Below are 27,014 nucleotides of genomic sequence, written 5' to 3' on the forward strand. Positions count from 1 at the left end.
CACTTTAATTCAATCCAAACCCAAAATCATTTTATTTCCTTGATTCTTCAATGGAGAAAACTCAAACTCCATTTCTCCTCCTATTCTGGATCCTTTTCCTCCACAATATCCACCCAATAACCACCCTAACTCCGGCCATTTCCCCCTCAAAACCACCCTCCTCCGGGCCAACAACCACCGCACACTCAACTCTTGACCCAAAACAACTCAGAGCCCTTCAATCCCTCAACATCCCCACTTCCAAAGACCCTTGCTCTAATCCTCCTTCCCTGCACAATGCCATCCGTTGCGACACCGCGAAACCTTTCCGCCATTTACTCTCTCTCCACTTAATCAATTGTTCCGATGATATATCACTGTCAATTACCGGCCTCAAATCACTCTCTACCTTGCAAGATCTCCAGTTCATCAACTGCCCTGTTGCACCTGTCCCCTTCCCTTCCGAGCTGGCCTCGAATATTAAAACATTCACTTGTATAAACAGTCTGAAGAAGCTCTCAGGAGTCTGGCTTAGTAAGCTGGAGAATGTTACAGATCTTACTGTCATTGATGTTCCAATCAAAGCGAGCGGTCCTGTTATTGTTGTAGCTCATCTTAGTAAGGTGTACAAAGTCGTAATGTCTCGCACCAATCTCACTGGGGGTTTACCGGGTAAATCATGGAATGCGAATGTTTCGCACATCGATTTATCCCGTAATTTCTTCAAGGGTAAGATCCCTACTTCAATTACTCAACTTGAGAACTTGGTACATCTCAATTTGTCCTCGAATCAGCTCACTGGGGAGTTACCCTCTACTATGGGTGACCTCATTGAGCTGCGAAACCTCTCAGTTTCGTCGAATTCCTTATCTGGGCCGATTCCGGAATCCCTGAAATCAATTCCATCCTTAATTTCCCTTGATCTGGGGTCTAATCAGTTCAACGGGAGTATTCCAAGTTTTCTGGGTAAAATGAAGGGTTTGAAGCATTTGAATCTAGAAAAGAATAATTTTCAAGGGGTTTTACCCTTCAATGAGTCATTTATCAAGAAATTAGTGGTTTTCAAGATTGGGGACAATACCAATTTGTGTTACAATCGTACCACATTGTCATCGAAACTGAAACTTGGTATTGCTCCTTGTGACAAGAATGGGTTCCCATTGTTGCCTCCGGCGCAATCGCCTTCGAGCGACGATGAGGATGATAGCACTTCGGAGGATTCTTCAAGTGAGAAAGGAGGTGGACATCATGGTCCTAATAAGGTTGTTCTTGGTGTTGCTATTGCTCTTTCTTCTATTGTTTTCTTGATTATTTTCCTAATTCTATTATCAAGAAGGTGTGCATGATTATTTTAGAGATTATATATATTTTTTTTTAGGTTTGTTATTATTATTAGATTAGATTGGATTATTGAAAATTGTCAAATTGAACAAAGAAAAAAGGGGTCAATTTTTTTTTTTTTTTTTTAGCTCTATACATTGCCAATTAGCAAAAGTGGAAATTGGCAAAATTGGAGTAGGAGAAGCCAGAAGGGTATTTTTCCATTATTTTTTTCAATATTGGTGTGATTATTTTTGTTATTTTGTTGCATCTTTTAAAATATTATTAATATGAAATATTGATATGCCAGCAAAAAATTGGCAGTCAATCTTGATTATATACTGGATGTTGAGATTATGGCTGCATAATTATTAATGCTGTTATAGGATGAAGCAAAAAAAAAATTTATATATTTATGGTTGTTGCCTAGCTGGATTGATCCAATATCACAGGGACCGTAATTATTACTTTTAATTTTATTGGTTAATGTAGATTACAAGTAATCAAGTAAAAAGTACAGTATAGTTAAGCTCAGAAGTTTCTTTTTGCTTCAATCATTTTCATATTTCTTTGCACTCTGGCAAGGTTCTTTCTATCTTAATTGATAAGTATGTCTTGAAATTTTGGGTTTTTGCTATCTTGAAGAGCTACTTTTCAAAATTAAATACGGGAGTCACGATAAAATTATGTGTTGATCGGTGTTGGTGTTAGTGTGTTACTCTGATCCGAATTAATGTTTGTGGGGTTTAATGTTTAGCAATGCTACTATTTTTCATTTTTATACATAATCTTTAGTACTAGATATATTAATTTTCTATAAGGTTAACTATTATGTACGTTACAATTGATTGGAGGATGCAATATTCTTTAAGACCAAAAAATTGCAGATCTAATAAGAGGATCTTTTGCAGGAGGTTCATGCACTAAAAGCTAAAAAGCTCTTAAAAAAAATCCCTAATTCGATTCTTTTTTCACCTTAGAACTTGTTAATTATTGTTGTTATGTTATTCCCTCCTGGTTTCTGCCCCTTTCTGTTCTGCTCTTTGCTTTGCCTGCCTACAATCCTTTATTCTCTCCTGAAGACTTGCAAGTTGCAAATAGAGCTGTTAAATCGGTGTGTCGATTAGGTTTCGTCAACTGTGGTCTGTTCTTCTCGGGTTTAGTCGAGTCATTCTCATGTCAAGTCAGTTTTGACAGCTTTGAATGCAAAGATGGTATATGGAACTTTTTATCATTAATTACAAATTATGTAGGGTCTGTTCTGATTTACTATAGAGCTGAAATGAATTGTTTATGAGAGAAGGAAATTAGGAACTGAACTGATTAGAGCTGAACTGGACTGAAATTAAGCTGTAGAGAACAGACCCGTAGTTGCTCATAATTTATTCAAACTTAATCATGTTCATTTGAATCAAAATATGATGCGGTGCTCTCGAGTGTACGATTAAAAAAAAATTCTACCGATACGTGTTGCTATTGAGTAATTGTTAAAAGGACGTAAATTAAGCAATAATATACTCCGTAAAAAACTTGCATGTGACGGGGCTGTGGCAGCCATAACCAATTTGCCGTATTAAACTTGTCAACTAATCAAACAACTCAAATGAATTATATCCACTAAAAAACAGAGTTATCAACATGACTAATCACTTACCAAGAAGAGATTCATGTGATCCTACATCTCAGACAGCAAGGCCAGGCTATCAGTTATCAGCCTCTAAACAATAATATTGCTGCAGAGAGACAAATTACACCTTTTTATATAACGGCTTCTCTGCCAAATAATTCCTCGGAAGATTATTGCCAAGTATGTGCAGACAAATTGCAGCTGTTTCACGTTTTTAGTTGTATCATTTAAGACTCCTGAATGCTGATCAATGTAGGCTGATTCTAATATTAATGTATTATGCGGCATTACAATCCGTACAAGGGGCAGTGCCGTTAGCACTGGTTTTAGTACAGTTTGCAGTGAAAGATACATTTTTCTCTAGACCAATGCTAACTCCTGAACTCTAGATTCTACATTGATCAGCGGCTCATAGAAGAAAGAGCTCTGTAGGCATTTTTTATAAGTTGCGAATTTTCTAATATAGTCTCCTTGACATTAACACTTACAAGAACAATGCGCATCCTTGAAATGGTGGAAACGCTGAGAATCTCTTAAGAGAATTTCTCTACGACAAGCTTTTGACATGAACTTGGCTGTTTCATGGCATTCGTGGCAGACTTTTGAGTTCTTTGTGACACGTATGGTCTTCCCTGGTTCCAAATTTAACACTCCAAAGGCCGCAGCTGACACCTCACTGTGTCCACAAAGAGATACTTCCTTCTTCACTTCCTCTGCATTACTCAATGTATATTTTGCTGTTTGAGAGACATTTTTATTCTTCATCATAGTTCTTAGTTTTTTTAAGAACGTGTCAATCTTTTTGAACTCTGGGTGTGCAACAGGATTTCCTGCCAAAAAGATTTGAACCTTCTCCTTAACTACAATCCAGCTGCAAACCTTATTCTTTTTCAGTCCAAGATGGCTAATTCTGTTCTTTAACCATTCAACCTTCTCCCATATTTTGGCATCTTCGTAAATATTTTCAAGCACATAGTATGCAGCGTTATCAGGTTCAAGCTCAAAGATATGTTCTGCCACCTTCTCTGCTAGTTTGACATTATTGTGTACTCTGCAACCTTGAAGTAAAGCACCCCAAACAGCAGCTTCAGGCTTCAGTGGCATACTTTCGATGAATTTATATGCTTCTGTCAACCTACCAGCATTAGCAAGGAGATTAACCATGCAAATGTAATGCTCCAGTTTGGGCTCAATTTTACATTCCTCTGACATTATGAGGTAAAATCTTTTTCCTTCATCAAGCAATGCCGAGTGAACACAGGCATATAATACAGATGTGAAGCAATTCTCATCTGGTTCAATCCCTTCACTTCTCATCTCTTTAAAGGTGAAACTAGCTTCACTACCAAGTCCATGAATACAATATCCGGCAATCATTATAGTCCATGAGATCAAGTCCTTGCTAAGAATCCTATCAAATGCTAATCTTGCAAAGGCTAGACGCCCACACTTAACATACATGTCAACAAGTGCATTAGCAACATACTGATCAGAAAAATGCCCGTTCCTGAGCACGTAGGCATGGATTTGTTTGCCCCTTTCCAAGTCGGCTAGGCTTGCAGAAGCGGGTAATATGCAAGCTATGGTTATACCATCGGGTTTCACTTCACGTTGCATTTGAAGAAATAAACTCAGAGCTTCATTGGGAAAGCCATTCTTTGAGTAACCACCAATCATAGTATTCCAGGATATTGTGTCTACCACAGGCAACTGACTGAATACTAATTCTGCATCCTCCATGCTTCCACATTTTATATACATGTTCATCAGAGCATTACAGACTGATACATCTGACTGCATATTGTGCTTTTTGATATAATCATGTGCCTCCTTCCCATCATCCAACAATCCATTCGATGCACAAGCATTTAACACGGTAGTCATAGCAAAGGTATCAGGTCTAATACCCTTGTTTTTCATTTCATGAAACAGCTTCACAGCAGCATCAGAACGACCTTCTCGTGCATATGTACCCATCATGGAAGTCCATGACACAATATTTCGATCACCCATGTTTTCAAAGACTCTAATAGCACAATCTAAATAGCCACATTTCGAATACATATCAAGTAATGTATTGTTAAAAGTCAGATCCTTATGAAAACCAGTTTTCACTGCATAACCATGAACCACTTTACCAAACCTAATAAGAGCAATATCTGCACAAGCTGCAAGAACACAAATCACCGTCGTTGAGTTGGGCAATGCACCAGTAATAATCATTTGCTCAAAGACATCGATTGCCTTCCAAGGACATCCATTCGATGCATACCCACTAATCATAGAATTCCATGTTACAACATCTCGGTCAAGCAATTCATCAAACAGCTTCTGTGCACTTTCAACCCTCCCAAACTTGAAATAAAAACTAATAAGCGAGTTCACCACCACAATAATACCACCTAAATGCAATTTTAACGAACACCCATGAGCCTTTTCACCTTCCTCCAAAAACCCTAATCCAGAAAAACACTTAAAAACACTAGTAAATGTATATGAATCAGGCTCAACTCCAAACTCCTTCATCTTGTTATACAAATATACACCTTCGTTAAACTCACCGGCTTTTGTATACTCCTTGATCAAAATATTCCACAAATAAACCTTCTCATTGGCAATTTCATCAAAGATTTTCCTACCCTCTAGTAAATCTCCACAAGTTACATACATAAACACTAATTTTGCACCCAAAACACTGTCTGCCTGCCAACTGTTCGACGAAATGACTGAATGAACTCGACGACCCTCACGCAATGATTTGTGCTCAGCACAACGTTGGAGGATTAAACAATAAGTACCCAACTCCAATTCCGATGCTGGTGAACTACAGAGCAAATCTACAGCTTCTGAAAGCTTTCCTGCTTCGCAAAAATGCCGAATTTTTTTGCGATTGCAATCGGCGAGTTCGGTTGACATTGCTTTATTCAGCACAACTGAGGTTTTAACAGGGGTTGATAAGATGGAATTTGATGATTTTGGAGTGATAATTGAAATGTGTTTGGAGAATAAGTTAGGATTATTGATATGATTGATGACATTTTGTCTTTGATTTTGATGAGGAAGAAGAGAAACCCACAAGGTGTTTGTCATGGTTGACATGGCGGATAATGAGGGCGGGAAAATGTGGAGAAATTGAAAGTTTGTTAGTTAAATGTTGAGTGTTGAATTCAATATTACAATTTGGGCAACTTTATAGTTTGCAAATAATACTAGGGAAAAATGATTTAAGTGGAAGTAGTAAAAGAGAGAGTTGTTGATGTTATCTACCCAAGTACCCGTTAATATTCGTGAATATGACATATTAAGTGGGATGGGCTCTTTTCATTTTCATTTTTTATTATTATTATTATTATTTTTTTTGTATGTTTGGTGCATTACATATTTATATTATTATAATACTTTACCTAATTAAAACCATAAGTGAGTTGTCTCGTATTAGAGAAAAAAGAGAGCAAAAAAAACACCTTTTATGTCCATGATTTAGGGCCTGTTCACATTTACTGAATTAAATTGAACTGATTAGAGCTGAATTGAATTGATCTGAGCTGAAATGAATATTTTATAAGAGAAGGAAATTAAGAGCTGAACTGAACTGATTGGAGCTGAATTGAACTGAACTGAACTGAAATTAAGCTGAAATGAACAAATCCTTAATTATATGAAATTTTATTTGGATTTATAATTGTCCTCTCCTCTCCTCTTCTTTATTGGATTGCTTAGACCCTGGTTAAGGAGCTTTCAATCAAAATAACAATTTTGTACCTTCAACTCTATAGTACCTTGAATGTGCTATTCACTTACTCGCATTTGGTTTATAAGAAATAAATACTAGTAGAAAATATAATACTTCACTAAAAAATAGAAAAATAAATAATAAATAAAATTGTAAATGTTTTGGTCACATAAAAACAAGTTGAAAAATTGAGGCTTACAGGCAGTGGAAAATCTCATCCGCTGAGAATGGAGGCAATTGCTCTCTCTGTCCTCAACAATTCCACTTCCTTATTCCTGGGAGGTATTAACCTTTTCTCTATCTCTATTTCAATCTTGTCTCTGCTTTTTCTTTCCTATTTAGTTTATGTATTAATAGTTCTTTGTGATTCTAAATTGGATGTTATGTGTCAATGAAAGACAATTATTTTACTGCATACCCTTCATTCGAAATCAATACAAGTACGTAATCACGATGATAGTGTAATTTGAACTAGTGTGGTAGCATTTAATTTGTAGTAGAAAGTGATATTATTTTGGGTTTTAATCTGATTGTAATTTGTAAATCCCTTCTTTATATCCTCTACAACATCATAATGCCCAACAAAAAAATAAAATTAATTTGTATTTTGATTACAAGAAATTTAAGGCTATTCAACTCAATTGTCATATCATTGAATTGATTAAATTGGAAAATAAGAAGTTATAATATGATTAATAAATTTAAATGTCAACCAGTTTAGTTGGTTAAAGTCTTTGGAAGTGGTACCCAAAATCGCTTGATCCAACTAGTTCTAGTCCGGTTTTGGACTATGCTACACCTTAATTTTAGCATTTTTGCCAAAACCATATATTCCTAATGCCCCTTCACTAGACCACAATGAAGTATTTCTTATAAGGGTGGGTGGAGAATTTGGGTTTGTAATATTGTTAATTAAAGTGAATTCACATAAGTTCTGGTGTGAAAGGATGAAATTGTACCATGATTCACCTGAAAGCTATGTCAAAAAACACAAGGAGGTATTTATGTTGTTATGTGCACCCAAGTGCATAGTTTGTGATGTTGAGTGCACCCTTGAAAGGTTGTGCTGCTACACGCACCTTTGTCATAGTTGGTGTTGTTGCGGCCAATTTTTCCTTTATATTTTAAGAATGATTGTGCTAGCAGCTCTGTGTCAGCTTCAAAGATTAACTGTAGAGGCTACAAATTCTGATTGGGGTTGTGGTTCAATAATGTACGCGTAATTGGGACTGAAAACTGAGTCATCATTTTTTGATGCAGCTTGTTATATTTGGCAGAGACTGTATGCAGATTACTGCCTGTTGCATCTTGCAAGACGCTATTATTTCATAATAAAACCACGAGCATCAGAGCTTACACACCTAATTGGGGAGGTAATCTTTCCTCAAGGAAAAGTTTTTTGGGAAGAGCATTTGAAGAGGACGAGTTTAGAACACATATAACATCTGACAGCAAGTCCTCGAGAAGGGAAAGATTAATAGCGTTGTTTAAACGCATACAGATTGAAATCTCTGAAGGGGAATCAGGAAGTGGGGATTATAGCAAGAGTACCCAAACAATTGATGATGATTCTTCTGTTGAAACCTCAGTTTTGGAATTTCTTCAGCAATCAACCAGGGAAACAAAAGGTGAATTAGTAGTCATCTCAGCCTCTTTGCACTACTAGATAGATAGGTATGCAAGTAATCAAATGTACACAGTAATATTGCCAGTATATCTGCTAGATGCTTTTCTCGTATGTTATTTTGATTATCATAGCCTACTCTAGAGATATTGGCTTATGATAGACCAGATCTTACAAAGTTAAACCTTACCAATTTGCTAAGCTAACAGCAAATTATTGAAATAAATACCTTTTTCCTTCAATAGTCAAGCTCTGTAGATATGCTAACCTGTGAGTGTACAAAATCTTCTCCTCTTGGCAGTTGTGAGTTCAAAATTGAAGCATAGTGAAGAGTTCAATCTCAAGAAACAAACCGGTGAGGAGAAATCAATATATGTCCCAGAACTTCCTCCTACAAAGTTTACTCGTCCACCATCCAATTTCGTGAAGAAGTCTCCAATTCCATTGACAACAGCATTGCAACGCAATGAAGTTGAGTTGAATGATAAAGAGGAGTCAAGCTCAGAATCTGACAGAGAGTCTTTAAATGTTGAAGGAATGAAGCTCAGTGAACTCAAAGAGCTCGCCAAAGAACGAGGTATCAGAGGTTATTCCAAACTAAAGAAGAGTGAGCTTGTAAAACTGCTAAAGTCCTAGGTAAATGTGTAGTTTGTCTCCTATGATTGAAGTTCCAGCATTTGAAGGCTCCAGTAATCAAAAAAACGGAGTAAAGTTGACTTTGATGCAGATAAAAAATTATCAATCTTGGTTTTCTATCTAGCTTTCTCTGATTCTGTTCATACAGCCTCATTGTCATGCAACATTTGTTGCTCGAAATATTGGCTTTCTTTTATACTCATCTCTTTCTATTTGAAAATGTATTCTTGTATCTATTCATTTGTTGATATGATAATTGGTTTTTTGTGTCTTTTGGTGTTAAGCAGTAAAAGTAAAGGCTGATAAACAAATCATATTCAGTAGTTTCTTATCATATAGCTCATATGCAGGATTGACAGATCTATAAATTGTTGACTCGATCACTGTTGATCTAGGCTATGCTTATTTGCATCTGAGACCATTAGAAGCTTCAGGCCTTCAGACACAGTCCAATAGTAGGCATGCCATTGTTCGGGACGTTCAAAGTGAAAGTCTATTGTAGATACCATTTGAATGTGTATTCAGTAACTGAGTGATGAAAATATCATGTACAATTGTACTCTGGCTGAAACAGATTGGTCGAGCAAAGACTGAAGGTGTGTCCAATTCACCTTAATATCACTTATTTGAACTAACCTAAACTCACCGAATCTTGTCACCTCAAAGACTAAACAACCGGTGTATTCTAAAACTAAACAGAGTAGACCTTGTTATTAGCTATTAATTGAACTTGGATATCATTTATTTAGTCACGTTCTCACATTTTAGTTGTAAATTGAACTTGAGTAACCTTTATCGACCTTATCAGAACTTATATTACGAGTATATGAACTTATCTTCCTTATACCTCCTTCCTCCAATAACCTTAAAAAAGAGAGGCACCTATTTAAGTTCACTTTATGGTTCATACATACGACTAGAGTAATAATAAGTAAATCAGTGAGATTTGAGAATGGTGCCACATCTCTGTGTTATTTCGAGCAAGAACAATGAAGGATTAATGATAGTGAATAGATAGTTAATTTAAGCTTATGGTGTACTTTTGTAAGAGTTTATTTCTACCTTCTACATGAAATAATAAATGTATGGGATAATACCGACAACATAGCCGTTTGGCCGATAGACACCTTAATGTTACAAATTATATGTACAATTAACAAACTAGCTTAGCATCCACAATAGCCGGTTTCTCGGCCACGTGGAGAGCAGCTTAAAACCACGCAGGCACCTGCCACCTACAAGTCGGTGCGCCACCTATAAGGTCGGTGCGCCACCTATAGGGATATGTGGCACCTGCTTGGTTATCCCCCTATATATACCCAGCCACATTTTCATATTGAAGGTACAATCTCTTAATCTCTCTCTCTACACTTTTTCTCTCTCTTCAAACCTTCCTCCTCAGATTACTAAGTTTAGCATCGGAGCGGTTATTCCTGGATAACCCCCGGGCTAGATTATCTGTGCTGACTGTGCAGGTATCAAATTGGACGGTAAACCTTTACCAACCCCAAGACATCTCGGTATCGGAACTTATCCGGAACAATTGGCGCTAGAAGGAGGGGGTAATAACTTCTATCGTCCAAAAAAGACCTCCCACAGTATGGAAGGAAATACCGAAACTACACCCATCCCAGAATCAGAAGACCGGAATTTTGATAGTGGCATCCTGGCAACTGCTGGCAACAGGGCCGTAAACACTATACCGGAAATAACGGTGGAGGATGAAACCCACCTTCTTGATAAGGATACGGTAAACATACCGCTAACACCGGAAAGAACCCAGGCTATCCCGGATCCCTGGGGAGAGTTCACTCCGGAAGAGTTAGAGATAACGGCCAAAGTCATGCAGGCAATGTCCCGAAAAAGGAAAGAGGCCGGGATTGCGGCCACGAGAGAGCCACAAAGAAGGCCGACACCGCCCGTAATTATCAACCTTGAAGATCGGTTCAATCAGGCCGAACAACAGCCTCAGCCACAACCACCACCGCGTGAAGTGGTGATGCCCTCTGAACGACAGGTCACAAGAACTGCGCAAAGGGAGGAATCAGAATCATACCGACAGGAGGCCAGTAGCGGGCCGCCGAGGCACTTAGCCAGGGCCATCATTCGACTAAAAACGTATCCCTTTACGCAAGGGGTCCTTGATCAACAAATGGAAAAAATAAAAATGCCGGCGTGTACCTATGACGACAAGGGTGATCCAAAGAGGTATGTAGCGGCCTTTGAAAGCCATATGCTGCTATATACCGATACTGACGCGGTATGGTGCAAGGTTTTCCCTACAACGCTGGTAGGGGCTGCCTCAGATTGGTTCACTAATCTCCCACCCGGGTCTATCGACTGTTTTGAGACCCTTGTTGAGATGTTCACAAGTCAGTATGTGAGCAACAGTGCAAGACAGAGAACCTCAGAGGAACACATGTCTATCAGACAAAGAAGGGACGAATCACTGAGAGATTTCGTTCGGCGTTTCAATAATGAAGTTAATACCATTCCAAAATTACAGCAAGAGATAGCCGTCATGGCTTTGATGAGTGGTCTAGCCGACAGTGATTTTAAGAGATACATGGCGCAGAAATCCTTCCCCAACCTGGGGATAGCTTTCAGCAAAGCTCATGAGTATATCAAGAGCGAAGAACTTCTGAAAGCAGGCAACCAGACTGTCTCGGCAGACTCGTCTCGGTGACAAAACACATATGTACCAGTAGAAACCCCGGTGGAAGGGGTTAGAAGGCAGAACCCACAAAAAGCGAACAGACCTGCCAGAGGTCTGGGACGGTACAATAATTATACTCAACTGAACACACCAAGGGCCGCTATTTATTCAATAAATCAGCACAAGGAAGATTGGACCCGGCCGGCACCAATGATAACGAAGGGCCGAGATATAAAGAAATATTGCATGTTCCACAAAGATGTCGGCCATTATACCGAAGAATGTATCCAGTTGAAAGAAAACATTGAAGACCTTATTAGAAAGGGACACCTCTCCCAATACCGGTCTCAGGGGGGAACCAGCCGACAATCAGCACCATTGGCCCGAAAAACCGAATATCGGAAGCAAGGAGACCTGTCAACACAAGATGACACCTATCGTCCAAGCCATGCCGATTCTTATCGGCAAGGTACTTGTAGGGAATATTTCAAGCATCATGACAACCCCAAACTTGAACCCCACTGTGATCATACACTAAAGTACGGTGGCGTTCCAAAGGGAAAGACAAAGAGCAAAAAGAGTCGCCAACAAGTTTTAGGAACTTGTAAACCCAAAAGACAATCCAAAAGGACCATCAACTACTCCATAAGGTCTTGAACCAAACAGGGTCCGGAGATGAGGGTACGAATCAAATCTACAAAAGAAAGGACCCGCCCTATAAAATAGGCCTCTACTTTGTTCTGCTCGTATTCATGTGCGCTTTTCGAATAACATACAAACATTATATTAAACCTACCCTGTTTATCTATGTTGGTTGAATATTAATGCATAAATAAGACTATTATTGGCGATCACTTGAGTTAAAATCACATTAGCCTAAACCAAATTATTAATTATCTTATTAAGCGTGATTTCAAGTACAAATTCCCTTTAACAATCATAAAAGGTGTGATCAAGCAATAACAATAAATAAAACATAAATCATATCAAGCAACATAATAAATCAATAACGATGATAATAGCATGATAAGGCATAATAAAGCTTAAATACAATAGCAAGATCCTAGGCATGATACTAACAAGATTAATAACGAATCCTAGCATGTCACTAAGCAATAAAGATCAAAGCTTAAAACCTAATATGGTACTAACATGATATTAGAAAGCATAAAGGCATCCTAAACATGATACTAGAAAGCATTAAATAACATCCTAACATGATACTAGGAATTAAATACATCCTAACATGATACTAGGAATATAACAATAACAAGCATGCTTTCTACATTGTGAAAGAAATAGAGAGTAAGCTAATCTACTTACTTTGAAGCCTCGTACCTCTTTCTAATAACAAAAATACACAAGTTAGTAACTTCAATGAAAATAATAAAGAACAATTAAAGAATTAAAGAATTAAATTGAAATCAAATTAAATAAAGTTTAGACTAGTTTTGGACCAAACCCTCAGAAATTATCAACCTTGCACGTCTTGGGCGAAGGCAACTTCGAACTTGGCTAAGAGACTCTAAGTCTTGTGAATGCGGAATATTGTATTTTGAAAAAATCTAGAAAGAGAGGGAGAAAGAAAAGAAAGAATTAAGGAAGAGAATTGATGATTGTGAATATTGATGATTGTGAATTATGAATGATGTTTGTAGATGATTTTGAAAACAGAGATTCGGACGTTATTTATAATGAAAATAATCCGGAAAAACATAGAATTTGATAAGGAATAAAACTCCAAGCCGTCGCCAGGAACTAACTCTGTCGCAACGCGACAATGTCTGTCGCGCGGCGACAGACTTGTCGTTTGGCGACAGTCTTTATTAGCGCGTTTTTCTTCACGCGGAATCCGATCTTTAATCAACTTGATCTACGGAATCCGTACAGAAGATAAATATATATTTTTAAGATAACAAAACAATATTTTATTCCAAATAAAAATCTTTTAAGGATAATTAATTATTAAATCTAACAATATTAGAATTAAAAGGAACTTTCTAGAAACTTCTAGAAAACTATAATTAATCCTAATAATTTTAGGAATAATAATTAATATTGGGCCCTCCTCTAGATCATTGGGCCGCATTTCAAATAATTAACCAGGCCCAGTTTAGTATTTTGTCCATAACTTCCTCAATATTCATCGGAATCGATCTTATAATATATCGTTGGAAAGGTCTTTCCAAACCCCATCCAACTACACCATTATTGGACCCTTATCATGGACCAAAATAAACTGAATTGGACGTTTTCAAATAAATAAAGTCATTTTCAAAAACAGAGAGAAAAGAATTTAATTAAAACTAAACCGCAACACTCGACTTTCGAATCACTTTCACCTAATTCGATAATAACACAACGTGCAAGGCATTCATCACTGGGTTTGGTTTTGGGGAGACACAAATGGGTGTCTACAGTACTGCACCTCCTGGACGTAAGATAACCATAGAAGTAATTACCGGAGGGCCCGTGCATGGGGGTTCCGTTAGCGGTGCAAAGAAAAGCTTGTCGGAATTCAAGCATGTGGTGAACGCTTTAGGAGTAGATGAACGACCCCGACCCGCGACAATGCCACGCGTATCATTCTCCGAGGACGATGCAAAGGGTATAGTTTTTCCTCATGACGACCCGTTAGTGTTGATATTGGCAATCAATGGGTGCGACGTCAAGCGCGCGTTGGTAGACGGGGGCAGCTCGGCAAACATTTTGTTCGCAAGAGTGTTTGATGCAATGATGATAGGTCGAAAGTACCTAACGCCGGTGTCGTACCCGGTTATCGGTTTTAACGGGTCAACAGTCAGACCCGAGGGAAGTATAATACTGCAAGTAAGAATTGGGGAAGGATCGATGGCACGGGACGTGATGACAGAATTCCTGATTGTAGACGTGCCGTCAGCATACAACGTTATTATTGGTAGACCATTGATTCATGATATACAAGCAGTGGTATCGACATATCACCTCACGATGGTTTATGTGTCCAATATCGGCAAAACAGAGCGTATCCGAGGCAGTCAAACAACGGCAAGAGAATGCTACGTATCGGCATTAAAGCAACCTGGCCGACAAAGTCCAGCGAACTTGCATAATAAAAAAAGAGAGCGATCCCTCTCTACCCAAGATTTGGCAATGACGAATTTTGACACAAGGCCCGTAACTATGCCGAGACCACTGCCGGGAGGAGAAACAATTGATGTCGAATTGCAGCCTGGAGTTGTTAATCGTACAGTGAAGATAGGCTCCGATATGGATAGCGATATGCAATGCCACTTGATTGAACTCTTGAGAGAGAACGCGGATGTTTTCGCATTCTCGGCCGACGTAATGCTAGGTATTCACCCAGATGTGATGGTGCACAAGTTGAATGTTGATAGGCGAGCTAGACCGGTACGACAAAAGAAAAGGAACTTTTCAACAGAAAAAATTGAAGCGATACAAGCAGAAGTGAACAAGTTGTTAGCGTCAGGTTTTATAGAGCCGTGCACATATCCGGAATGGTTAGCCAATGTCGTAATGGTTAGAAAGCCATCAGGAAAGTGGAGAATGTGCGTTGATTTTACCGATTTAAACAAGGCTTGCCCAAAAGACTGCTATCCCTTGCCGAGAATAGATCGACTGGTTGACTCCACGTCAGGCCATGCACTTTTAAGTTTTATGGATGCCTTTTCTGGATACCACCAAGTCAGCCTCTATCAGCCGGACCGAAACAAAGCGGCATTTATCACAGATGCCGGAGTTTACTGCTATAAAGCCATGCCTTTCGGGTTGAGGAATGCAGGAGCAACATACCAAAAACTTGTAGATAAAGTTTTCGCCGACCAAAAAGGAAGAAATGTCGAAGTTTATGTTGACGACTCCATTGTAAAAAGCCGTCTAGCTGCAGATCACATTAAAGACTTAAGGGAGACGTTCGATACTCTACGACATTATTGGATGAAGCTGAATCCCGAGAGGTGTGTGTTTGGAGTCAAGTCCGGAAAATTCTTGGGCTTTATGGTTAGCGAAAGAGGAATAGATGCTAATCCCGACAAAGTAGAAGCTATCCTCAGCCTTCCGCAACCGAGGTCAATTAAAGATATACAAAAGTTAACAGGCCGAATGGCGGCGTTAACGAGATTTATCAGCAAATCTGCCGACAAGGCTCTGCCATTTTTCGTAGTTCTACGACAAAACAAGACTTTTGTTTGGGGACCAGAGCAGGTCAAAGCATTAGAAGCCGCTAAGAATTATCTACGATCATTACCAACAATAGCAAGGCCGGAAACGGGGGAAACACTACAACTTTACATCTCGGCATCCCCCAAAACGGTAGCAGCTGTACTACTAGTGGAATGGAAGAAAACGCAGATGCCTATATATTTTGTAAGCCATGTGTTAAATGCTGCAGAACGACGATACCCCCTAGTAGAAAAAACCGCATATGCAGTCGTAATAGCGGCAAGAAAACTGCAACCGTACTTTGATGCACACATCATTGAGATTTTAACAAATCAACCATTAGAGAAATCTCTTCAAAAGATGGAAACCTCTGGCCGTCTGCTGAAATGGGCAATTGAGTTGTCGGAATACGCGCTGATCTATAAGCCCAGGGTGTCGATCAAGGCCCAGGCCCTGTCCGATTTTATAGTCGAGACCTCTTACAATGAAGAAGAGGAAGAAATCGGCATCTGGAAAGTGTCCGTTGACGGCTCTTCAGCCGTAACCGGATCCGGGGCCGGTATAATCCTTACTTCCCCACAAGGAGATATATTCGAATATGCAATTAGATTCAAGTTTAAGGCATCCAATAATGAGGCTGAGTATGAAGCAGCACTGGCCGGGGTCCAGTTATGCATAGCGGCAGAAACAATGAAAGTAGAGCTTTCCACGGATTCGCAGTTGGTAGCAAGCCATTTTGATGGGACATACGAAGCACGTGAGCCGACAATGATGGCCTACTTAGAAAATCTCCGAAATGCGACAGCAACACTTAATCAATTCGTGATCAATCTAATACCACGTGGGCAAAACACTCAGGCAGATGCATTGGCGAAATTGGCAAGTTCAAGTTTTAATAACTTAGAACGCACAGTGATGGTTGAGGTTCTGGAACACAAAAGTATAGACGAAAAAGAGCAAAAGGAAGTAAATTGTGTGGCGCAAAGCCGAGAATGGTATGATGACATTCTGGCATATAAGTTGCAGGGTGTACTTCCGACAAATAAAAGCGAGGCACAAAGGATCAAGAAGGATAGCGTCTAGTTCATTATGTTTCGGGGCATGCTGTACAAGAGAGGCTTCTCACTGCCATTGCGTAGATGTCTAACGGCATATGAGTCAGCGAGACTAATAGAAGAAATACATGAGGGTGATTGCGGTAATCACTCAAGCGGCAGGTCAATGTCCTTAGAAGCAATGAAAAGAGGGTATTATTGGCCGACAATGAACTCGGATACTCTATCCTACGTTAAGAAGTGTGACAAGTGTCAGAAATTTGGTCCAGTGATAAATCAACCACCTAAGACTTAACACCTATCCTCAACCCTATCCCATTCGCCCAATGGGGGATGGATATTGTCGGACCTTTTACTTCGGCAACGGGAGGCCGTAAATTTTTGATAGTAGGAATAGACTACTTCACGAAGTGGATCGAGGCGGAGCCGGTTGCGAAGATAACTGCTAATGAGGTGAAGAAGTTTATCTGGAAAAACATTTTCACCAGATTTGGGTTGCCGATAGCAATGGTATTTGATCACGGCTCGCAATTTGACTGTAATCCGGTCAAAAATTGCCTCAGCATATATAAGGTGAAGTTCGCATATGCCGCAGTTTGTCACCCTCAATCCAATGGCCAAGATGAAGCCGCTAACAAACAAATACTAACCGCACTGAAAAAGAAGATTGACGACGCCAAAGGCCTTTGGGCAGACTTGGTGCCAGAAATATTATGGGCTAACAGGACGACAACAAAAGAGACGACAGGAGAATCACCTTTCAATCTGGCGTTTGGATCAGAGGCCGTCATCCCTGCAGAAGTAGGGTTACCGACATTTCGAATTCAACACTTTTGCGAGGACCAAAATGATTTATTATTACGACAGCAGTTAGATTTCTTACCAGAAGTAAGGCTAACGGCTTCCATTAAGTCTGCAGCCTACAAAAACAGAATGAGCCAAGCCTACAACAAGCGCGTCAACCATAGGCCGTTAGAAGATGGAGACCTGGTGTTGCGTAGAACAGTTGCAACGAGAAAAGGGAATGCCGATGGTAAATTCATGGCAAACTGGGAAGGTCCGTATCAAGTATACGAAACAATACGCCAAGGCTCCTATCGTCTTATGACATTAGAGGGAACCCAGTTGAAAAATGTTTGGAACACAGCTGTCCTAAAAAAGTATTATGCTTAATCCTATGTATTTTGTACCAATAGTACTTAGATGTCGGCATAACTATTCCGTATGTGTTTTGTACTTATTATTTCTAAGGACCGCTTTGTACGCAAATTTTATTTTGGCGGAGAGCCGTTAATAAGAAATGCGAAATAATCAGCAAAAATGAGAACCATCTGCCCACTTTCGATATGGACTTGCAAACGGCCTAGCTAGCCGTAACAGCCATTCAAGTGCCGAGATGGTTGGATAACTATGCACCTAAAGGTGAGTTGAATAGATGGTCTGATCCACTGTCGTTGCTCAGCCTGCTAAAGGTCGCAACAACAAAAAAAAAAAAAAAAAAGGGAAGAGCGGATTGATTCAAGAGGAATAACGGATTTTTGTTCTCTTCAAATCCATCACGGCAGTATATTGTTCAAGGACAATACTGAGTTTCACGAATAAATGCTAAGGCATTTACCCGTAAAACTGCGGGGCAAGCGTATTATGAGTATTATGAATAATAAACAAAATTAACTAGAACAAGCAAAATTGACAGCTAACAAAAGCACAAGCGCAAATATCACAGACAAAAAATATAAGCATGGTCATCAAAAGAGAACGGATTATCATACGCAGCCGATAGTAATTAAAAAGTGTGCTAATAAAACAGTTAGATAAGCAAAATACTTGTCCCTTATCGGACATAAATATACAAACATAAGTTCTTCAGTAACTAAGTTAAAACAGAAACAGATGGATGACGGCCCAAATACTTCAGTTCTCTTTGGACTCAGACTCCTTCCCTAAACCATCATCATGGGGAGGAGTAGCAAGTAGGGCGTCATCAAATTCCTCTTCAGGAAGGCCGCGAGGGTCAAGATTCTTCATTGTAGCAAGGCTGGGAGGATCATCAAAATACTCCTGTTCATAGCTAGTAGGAGATAGATGTCGGTCAGAACCGTACGCATCCTCCACTACCTGCCATTTCTCCTCGTCCCACTCCTCGGCCTTACAAATGCACCGATGCGCAGCAACCCAACCGCCGGTATAGCGATCAACCAGCTTGTTACGGTACAAGTCCGACCGTAAAAACCGATTGACAGCTCTACGCTTTATGGCCGGCTTTTCCGAACGCAGTAGTTCAAGGCTATCCTCGACCCTCTTCCTGCCGCTCTTCTCGGCTTCCAATTGCTGCTCAAGATCAGTAATTCGAGCCTTTAGCTGAGTCTGATCCTCAAGCTTCTTGAATAGCTCGTCACGGTCAGCGGCCTTGCCCTCCATCAGCTTCAGCTTGCCCTTATAACCTTCAATCTCAGCATTATGGGCCTTGTGTTCATCATCAGCCTTTTTCAGAATAAGATCCGCCTTATCTGCCTGCCTCTGATAATGCCTATACATATGAACAACCTCAACAGCAGAGTTGACGGTCTTAAAAAAAAAAATATTATTATGAGGAACAAATCATGATAAGCATATGACTAAAAGGACGAGCAAAACCAGAAAAGAGAAGAAATAAAATAAAGAATTGACATACCTTCAGTAGGCTGTTCATCATCTCACCACAAGGAGCCACAACACGGCCAGTAGGCCTGTCGGCAGGAGTGGGTAGATCTTTCAGCATTCGCCAGCCAAGGCTACCCCCAGATAACGGATCGTCAGAATAAACAGACTCACCTCTGTTCACCGTCAGCGTTGGACGCCAAGACTCACTGGCGTTACCAGCTGGAAAGGCCGAGAGCTCATCTGCTACTTCTTGAGGAATTTTTACATGTGGTACCTCGATGAACTCCGACACAGAGGCAGGAACAAATGCGTTCTGGCCGCTAAGTCCAGATAAGCCAATGTTAGCCTGAGTGGTCACCTAGGTAACAGTAATGACCTTCTCGGCTTCAGAACGGGGCGGCTGCAAGGATGACAGGTCGATATCACCGACGTCATCCTCGTCCAAATTCACAACGCTGAGCCCGGCAGCGGAAGCTTTGGGCTGATGTTCTATTCGGGGGAATAAGAATAAAATAGAAATTGACTTTTGCTTGTTGGTCAGAAGCGGGAGTTGTCTTTCGCTTCTTAGACTGATCACGGTCGCTGGTTGAAGTGGTCCTTTTGGACTTACCGGCACCACCACCCCTCCTCAGGGGAAGAACAGCGGATCCCGCCGGTTTTGATTGGGAAATAGCCGTCATGTCTCTTCTGTCTCTTCGCCTACCCCTTTGAGCTCTGGTAGCAAACTTGGGAAGGTTTTCGAGCTTATTCTGGGGGTTGGGAGGGCACTGATGCTTGACGCTGCCGTCAGGATAAAGACCGAGTCGGGCGTTGTCTAGTTTGTCAACACCTGTTTAAAATCATGACGGATGAACGGTTAAACCAACGATAAGAATAACGGAAATATCAAACAAAACAACACGTTGTAATAAAAATGACACATCAGGGAAAGGTTTTAAAAAATATATATATATATAAAATAATAATAATAATAATAAAATAATTAAATTAATTATTATTATTATCACGGCACGCGTAAAACATGCAGGGAAAGGATTACAGTATAATTGCAAAACACGAAAACTGTGTGCAAATAAATGATAAACGGTAAAAACAACAATGATGACTTTAAATCATACCCATTGCATCAGTATGGCATAGACCGACATGAGACAGGGGAGCGTTGCCCAGGATATAATTACAGTTGGGCAGCCACTCCCTTGGAACGGCCTTAACTTGTCTACCCTCGTTAACATAAATACACTCAAAAAACCGAAAGGCTTTTCGTTCAACCTTGCCTAAACTCCTATCCCTAAGTGTATCAAACCAGGTATGAGGAAGATAGAAGGTCCTTCGCAAAGCAAAGTTATCAGGAACCTTCAGAAAATAAAATTGATTCTGCCAATTCTTACAACTGGTTAGCTTTGGCCACACTGTAATTCTACCGCTAGTAGTGAGAAGAGACCACCAACCAGGTGATTGACTGTCTTTTTTAAGACGGTGAATCTTACGCACAAGATTCAGAGTTAGCGGAAAATCCATATAAATCATCGTCCATACTAAAGATACAATATTGCGAACGGCAGGAGGAGTTAACTAGGCAATGCAAATATTCCAGGCCCTAAACATCTTTTCGATGAAGGGATGAAGCGGAAAGCGGAGTCCGAACTCCAGATGTTTAGCATACACGGCAATATGCCCGGCTCGGCAGTCAAACACAGTGCTACCAGAGGGCGGTAAAGTAAGAACATAGTCATCGGGAAGTCCGAAAAACCTCATCCCAACGCCACAATAATCTTTCTCGGCAGCAGTTGCCAACCATTTGTCGTCAATCACGACAGTCTTTACCTTTAGTGTGTCGGCCATCACTAGAGGGCGGCGGTGTTGCTCATCATCATCTTCTGAATTGTAACCCTCATCTAATGCTTCCTCGGTAATGATTTGTTCGCCGATGTTAATGTCATCATTTATATCGGAGTCAGTCTCTTCGTTGTCGGATCCAGACTGCCGTCCACTTCCGCCAGTTTCCTCTTCCTCTCCCTGATTTTCACTATCTCCGCCTTCCTCATCTGAAATCTCATCCCTACCTGACGCTGCGCTGCGTTCAGTAGATCCCATATCCTCTTCATTAGGACCAGACGCTTCGACTTCAGGATCAACAAGGGGCTCTTTACCAGGACGCCTATTAGCGCTCTCGGCCTGGTTAGGATCAATGCTAGGACGTTTAGTTCTCGGCATTTTCTGGACGCCGATTTTACCGAGATTAGACCCGTATTCGTCGAGGAAGATATATGATTCAATGTCCTCAATAACACTGATAGATTCAAGTTCAACAAGATCAAGGTCTTCTAATATACCAATGTTAACAAGCTGAGAAGGCTTTTCAGCTTCCTTTTCTGACGCTGAGGACAAGTGCACAAACGGGTCAGCCTCACAGGCCTCACCCGCAATAGAATTTTTTATAGATTCACGCATAACCAACTCAACACACACAGAAACATCAAAACCCACTACATACAAGTCACAAACATCGAGCAATAAAATTAAAAAGAGAAATTCAAAGTTTTTTACCTCTACACGAAGCGAACAACTTCGACGAATCGCAAAAATAGGACGAAGCAACTAAGTCTCGAAAGTAGCTAAATTCCGTCGACCAAAGTATGACCCAAGAAAATCTTCGCACGGACAATCACTCGGAGTAGCAACAGAATCGTTTTTTGGGAATTTCTGAGAGATTTTTTGGGAATTTTTTGAGAAATTTTTTCGCAAAAGTAAGATGAAATAAAGAAACTGTCCGTATTCCTTATTTATACCCCCGTTGAACAGTAGTTTGATTTGACATTTGGTGCATGAAATCCAAAGATGAGGATTAAAGCACCTCTTCATCAAGAATCGTCAGACGTCTGACACGTGCCCCTATACTTTTTGCTTATTTTCAATTTTTCCCGCCCATAACATTTTCCAAATAAAACATAGCACTATCGGTACTTTGCTCACCTTGGGGGTAAAACACAAAGATAAGTACTTGGAGATCAAAAATTTCCGATTTACCCCCAAGGTGAGCAAAGTACCGATAGTGCTATGCTCAACACAAAGATAAGTGCTTGGAGACAAAAAATCTCCGATTTACCCCCAAGGTGAGCAGAGTACCGATAGTGCTATGCTCACCTAGGGGACTATTCGGAAGTATTTCATTCTGTAAATTTATATTTTGCCGTTAAAGTGCGAACGTTGACTCCTTATCAACGTCCCCACTTGGGGGGCTAGTTGTATGGGATAATACCGACAATATAGCCGTTTGGCCGATAAACACCTTAATGTTACAAATTATATGTACAATTAACAAACTAGCTTAGCATCCACAATAGCCGGTTTCTCGGCCACGTGGAGAGCAGCTTAAAACCACGCAGGCACCTGCCACCTACAGGTCGGTGCGCCACCTATAAGGTCGGTGCGCCACATATAGGGATATGTGGCACCTGCTTGGTTATCCCCCTATATATACCCAGCCACATTTTCATATTGAAGGTACAATCTCTTAATCTCTCTCTCTACACTTTTTCTCTCTCTTCAAACCTTCCTCCTCAGATTACTAACTTTAGCATCGGAGCGGTTATTCCTGGATAACCCCCGGGCTAGATTATCTGTGCTGACTGTGCAGGTATCAAATTGGACGGTAAACCTTTACCAACCCCAAGACATCTCGGTATCGGAACTTATCCGGAACAATAAAGCATCATAAATTCGTAATACTGCTTTTGGATACAAAGAAAAAGGCGATATGAATTAAGCTACTTATCCAAAACAATTGACAAATTCTTTCTATAGAATCAACACTCTAACACAGAATTGTTGGAAGTTATGCAAGAGTACAACCATTTATTAATCTTTCATTACACTTCATATATACAATGGCTTTCTCCCTTAATTGTAAACGTGTATAAAGTAGTAATTCTGTCAATTAAGGGAGAGCAAGGAACGAGTCGCTTCGTGCAGGAAAGTGGCATGGCACCCGGTGTAGGATCGCGAGTCCAGAGTCATGCAGTATACTAGATCAAGTTCTCAAGACATTGGTGATTTGGTGTGCAACAATATTCACATCTCAGTCAGGCATGTATATTTTTGATGATACCGCGAACAGTATAGAGTAACCCCGAATCATGGGTTCAAATACCATCTATACCACTATACAGTTAAAATCACAACCTGCTGTTGTTCATAAATCCAAAGCACCCATTACAAATATCTGAATGTATGCTTAGCTTGAACTCTCATATCTCAGAAGTAAAAAATGTGTGTGTGTGAATAAATGTCCCAATACTTCACCACGTTCCTTCACCAAAATCTTAGCCATTAGTCGGCTAGGAAAGAAGAAATTATTGTGTTAAGAAGAAAAAATGTACATACTCAGAACATATTAATGCGGAAAAACCATGGCACAACAAACGCGATGACCAAGCAGGCCATGAGAAAGTTACACAGCGGTTGTCCTTGCCAGCATCCTTCTGCACCCATGTTTGATGAATCGGTTGCATTGGCATTTATTCTGCTATCTTTCCACTCCTCCATGAAGCTCTCGTTCCCCACCCCTCGTACATTGTTTGCCATCTCCCCACATATTTCGCAAATCCTACACAATGACAAAGGCATTTAAAAAACATTAAGTTACAACATGTCCAGTAGTTCTCTCTAGCTCAAGGAGGGCAAAGATATACCGGCAACCACATTAGTAATGCAGAATTGTATACAGATATCTTACATCGATTCGATTTTAAACAATATCTGACTATTATCATCTTTAAATAAGTATAATTACATATAAAAGTCATCAACATATATTACCAATATTGTCCCAACTCTCAACACAAGCAAAAACCAGGTGTTGCCGTGTTGGGATGCCTTGTATCTGGCCTTAGAGTAAACTGTAGGTTATCCGATTGTAGTACTGTAATACTTGTAATACGACACTACATACCGAGGGGCAGAGAAGGTAACCATTTTTTGTTGTAGGAAGGAGATACTTTGGAACTACTACTTTCAGTGTATTGAGACCAAAGATAGAAAGGTGATTTTTCTCATGAAAACTACATGTTCTGTTGTGTGGTTGATCAACTTTTAAGAATTCCGAAGTTGTTACGCAACATAATACTCATAAGAGCGTGATAAGTTGCTTATACAAAGAGGTATGCAAGTGGAACTTCCAACACTTTTCAAACACAGAACACATATATTCATGAGAAAGCTAAGCAACAACTTTGTGATAAAAGGGATGTCATTTAATCATTTCATCTACTACATGTTCACGGTTTTCCAGCTTTCATATGCAAACTTTAATTTATATGGACTATCAACTTTTTTACTATGTTGACTTTAATGTCCTAATTAATAAGCAAAAAAACATGTAATGAGTTATTCTGGATAAATCTACGACGTCCCCGTCTAGAACAGACTATTGACTGCTTTCAAAGGTTTCATAAGGATAAACCTTAAAACACTTCTTTTCAAACACTATATATGCTTTGATAAATGATAACATGAAGGTTTGGTATGTGAAATTATATATCTTCAAATAGAGATGCACTAGTTGTTTAGACCGGGTTCAAAGTTTGGTCCATGACTAACTTGGTTTGGATCTCATTCAAGTGATGAGTCGTTCCATATAATTTCAATTTTAGTTAAGTCGAAATGAAATTCTCTAATTTCATGTGCATTGTGAATATGACTTAGGATGAATCCTATTATCTTCAAATTCCATACTTTTTGACTAATAATCTTCAATAGATTACAAAAAGTAAAAGGTGCATCTACAATTCTAGATCTAATAAAAAGTGATGGGCAAATCTTATATTGATCATTTGCAATTAGTCAAAAGTGAAAATTAAAAGCCAGAAATATAGTTTTAAATTAATCTTAACCAAGTTGTTCTAATATTGAGTATCAATTGTGTTGAATAAACACTTCAACTTATAAAAGTAATATCAATAAAGCTACATACAATAATCTTGTTCGTTACTCTCAAGGTCCATCAAAGTGACAACTTGTTAGTTATTATTTACAAACATCAAAAAGTTGAATCTTAAACTCAAACACTAAACAAACTCAGACGTATTTTATAAACAGTCAACAATTGATTTTACCAAACATTTCTTCGTCGTAAACACCAAATAGTAATGATAGACTCATACTGTCATACAGGTCATTAATACTCCACATGAAACAAAGCAAAATAGTCAACTACTAAGTTAAATGTCAAACAGTACCAATATTGCATACTCAAAGTAAATAGATTTACCAATGCAAACATGTTATGTTATCGATTGAAACGTCAAACTTGAAACTACAAAGACAAATATATACTAAATCAAGTGAAGAAACAAGGACATTACAAGTACAAAACAACCCCAAAAAAAGGCAAATTTAGAGAAGAAGCAATCACCTGTTTCCCTTGAGCTTGAACCAAGCTTCAGCACAATAAAAATGTGCAACACTAAGTTCACCTTTACATCCACAACCAAGCATTATAAGATCAGTTTTCAACTTCCACGGTTGCTCAGAACTCAAATGACAAATTCTACACAACAATTCACCATCACAAACTTCTCCATCTCCACATTTTACATCAGCAACAACCCATGGTTTTTTCTCATCTTTATTTTCTGCAACCTTTGTTTCACTCTCAATTCCTGTTGCACAACTCTCCCCTGAATTACTTGATCTGTTTTCAGAATTTCTGACAACATCATCAACAACAACAACTACTATACCAACTGGTTCCTGTGAACAACTCAAACCTTGTGAATTTTCCTGTATTGCAATAACTGTTTCTGAAACTCTTGTATCATTGATTGAATAACCTGAATTTTGTTTCTCAATTTCTTGAAGCTCAACAACAGTTTCTTCACTCATAATTTATACTTTCCAAAACCCAAAAAAAAAAATAAAAAAAAAAAAATAAAAAAAAAAACCAAAATTATCTTGAATCGCTAAATTTCACAAAACTCATCATTTTTTTTCGTTACCAATTTACATAAAATGCAAAACTTTTACCAAAAAAACCAGAGCAGCTCATTCTAATTAACTTATAAAAACCCAAAATTCTAAACTGTGACAAATTTAAAACAAATAATAATAAAAAAAAATTTGTGAAATTTATTGGATTATTAAAATTTGAAAGAGGATATAAATAAAGGAACTCTGTTTTAGAAATGTAATGTAAAGTTTCTCTGTTTCTCTCTCCTCTGTTTTGTGACTCTCTGCCTTGACCTAGGATTTTAAGCATAAAAATATTGGTTTTAATTTTTTTTTTATTATTTTATTAGGGATTTAATGGAAGTTTTTATGAGAAGGAAGGATAAGAAAGAAATCAAAAGAATACTCTAAAATGGTAAAAGAAAAAGGTATGGATCCAATCACGGATTCAACACTTTTTTTTTTTTCCTTTTTTTGGTGTTTAGCTATAATCATAAAAAAAAAAAAAAAAAAAAAAAAAAAAAAAAAAAAAAACGAAATTTGATTTTAAATTTTAAATAAAATTATTAAGATAAAAAACACCAAAAAATTAAGATACTAGAGTTAATTTTTTTTTTTTTTTTTACTTCAAT

General features: G+C 38.9%; 4 protein-coding genes across 4 annotated transcripts; 2 read left to right on the plus strand and 2 right to left on the minus strand.

The window, feature by feature from the left end:
* Nucleotides 1-1,622, plus strand: LOC145579283 (receptor-like protein 51). Its single transcript, XM_081636531.1, has one exon. The coding sequence runs from the start codon at nt 51-53 to the stop codon at nt 1,323-1,325; it is 1,275 nt and encodes a 424-aa protein (XP_081492657.1). The 5' UTR covers nt 1-50; the 3' UTR covers nt 1,326-1,622.
* Nucleotides 1,623-3,310: 1,688 nt separating this feature from the next.
* Nucleotides 3,311-5,917, minus strand: LOC145579284 (pentatricopeptide repeat-containing protein DOT4, chloroplastic-like). The gene has a single exon (XM_081636532.1). It carries the CDS (start codon nt 5,840-5,842, stop codon nt 3,404-3,406), a length of 2,439 nt encoding a protein of 812 aa, XP_081492658.1. The 5' UTR covers nt 5,843-5,917; the 3' UTR covers nt 3,311-3,403.
* Nucleotides 5,918-6,784: 867 nt separating this feature from the next.
* Nucleotides 6,785-9,190, plus strand: LOC145579285 (uncharacterized). The gene is made up of 3 exons (XM_081636533.1): nt 6,785-6,941; nt 7,937-8,287; nt 8,585-9,190. The coding sequence occupies exons 1-3, from the start codon at nt 6,887-6,889 to the stop codon at nt 8,917-8,919; spliced, it is 741 nt and encodes a 246-aa protein (XP_081492659.1). The 5' UTR covers nt 6,785-6,886; the 3' UTR covers nt 8,920-9,190.
* A 14,416-nt stretch (nt 9,191-23,606) lies between these two features.
* Nucleotides 23,607-26,800, minus strand: LOC145579286 (uncharacterized). Its single transcript, XM_081636534.1, has 2 exons — nt 25,850-26,800; nt 23,607-24,043 (listed from the first exon to the last, which is right to left on the minus strand). The coding sequence occupies exons 1-2, from the start codon at nt 26,317-26,319 to the stop codon at nt 23,821-23,823; spliced, it is 693 nt and encodes a 230-aa protein (XP_081492660.1). The 5' UTR covers nt 26,320-26,800; the 3' UTR covers nt 23,607-23,820.
* Nucleotides 26,801-27,014: the final 214 nt, after the last annotated feature.

The sequence above is a fragment of the Chenopodium album genome, chromosome 14 (assembly GCF_948465745.1).
Source record: "Chenopodium album chromosome 14, dcCheAlbu1.1, whole genome shotgun sequence".
In the NCBI taxonomy this organism is placed as follows: domain Eukaryota; kingdom Viridiplantae; phylum Streptophyta; class Magnoliopsida; order Caryophyllales; family Amaranthaceae; genus Chenopodium; species Chenopodium album.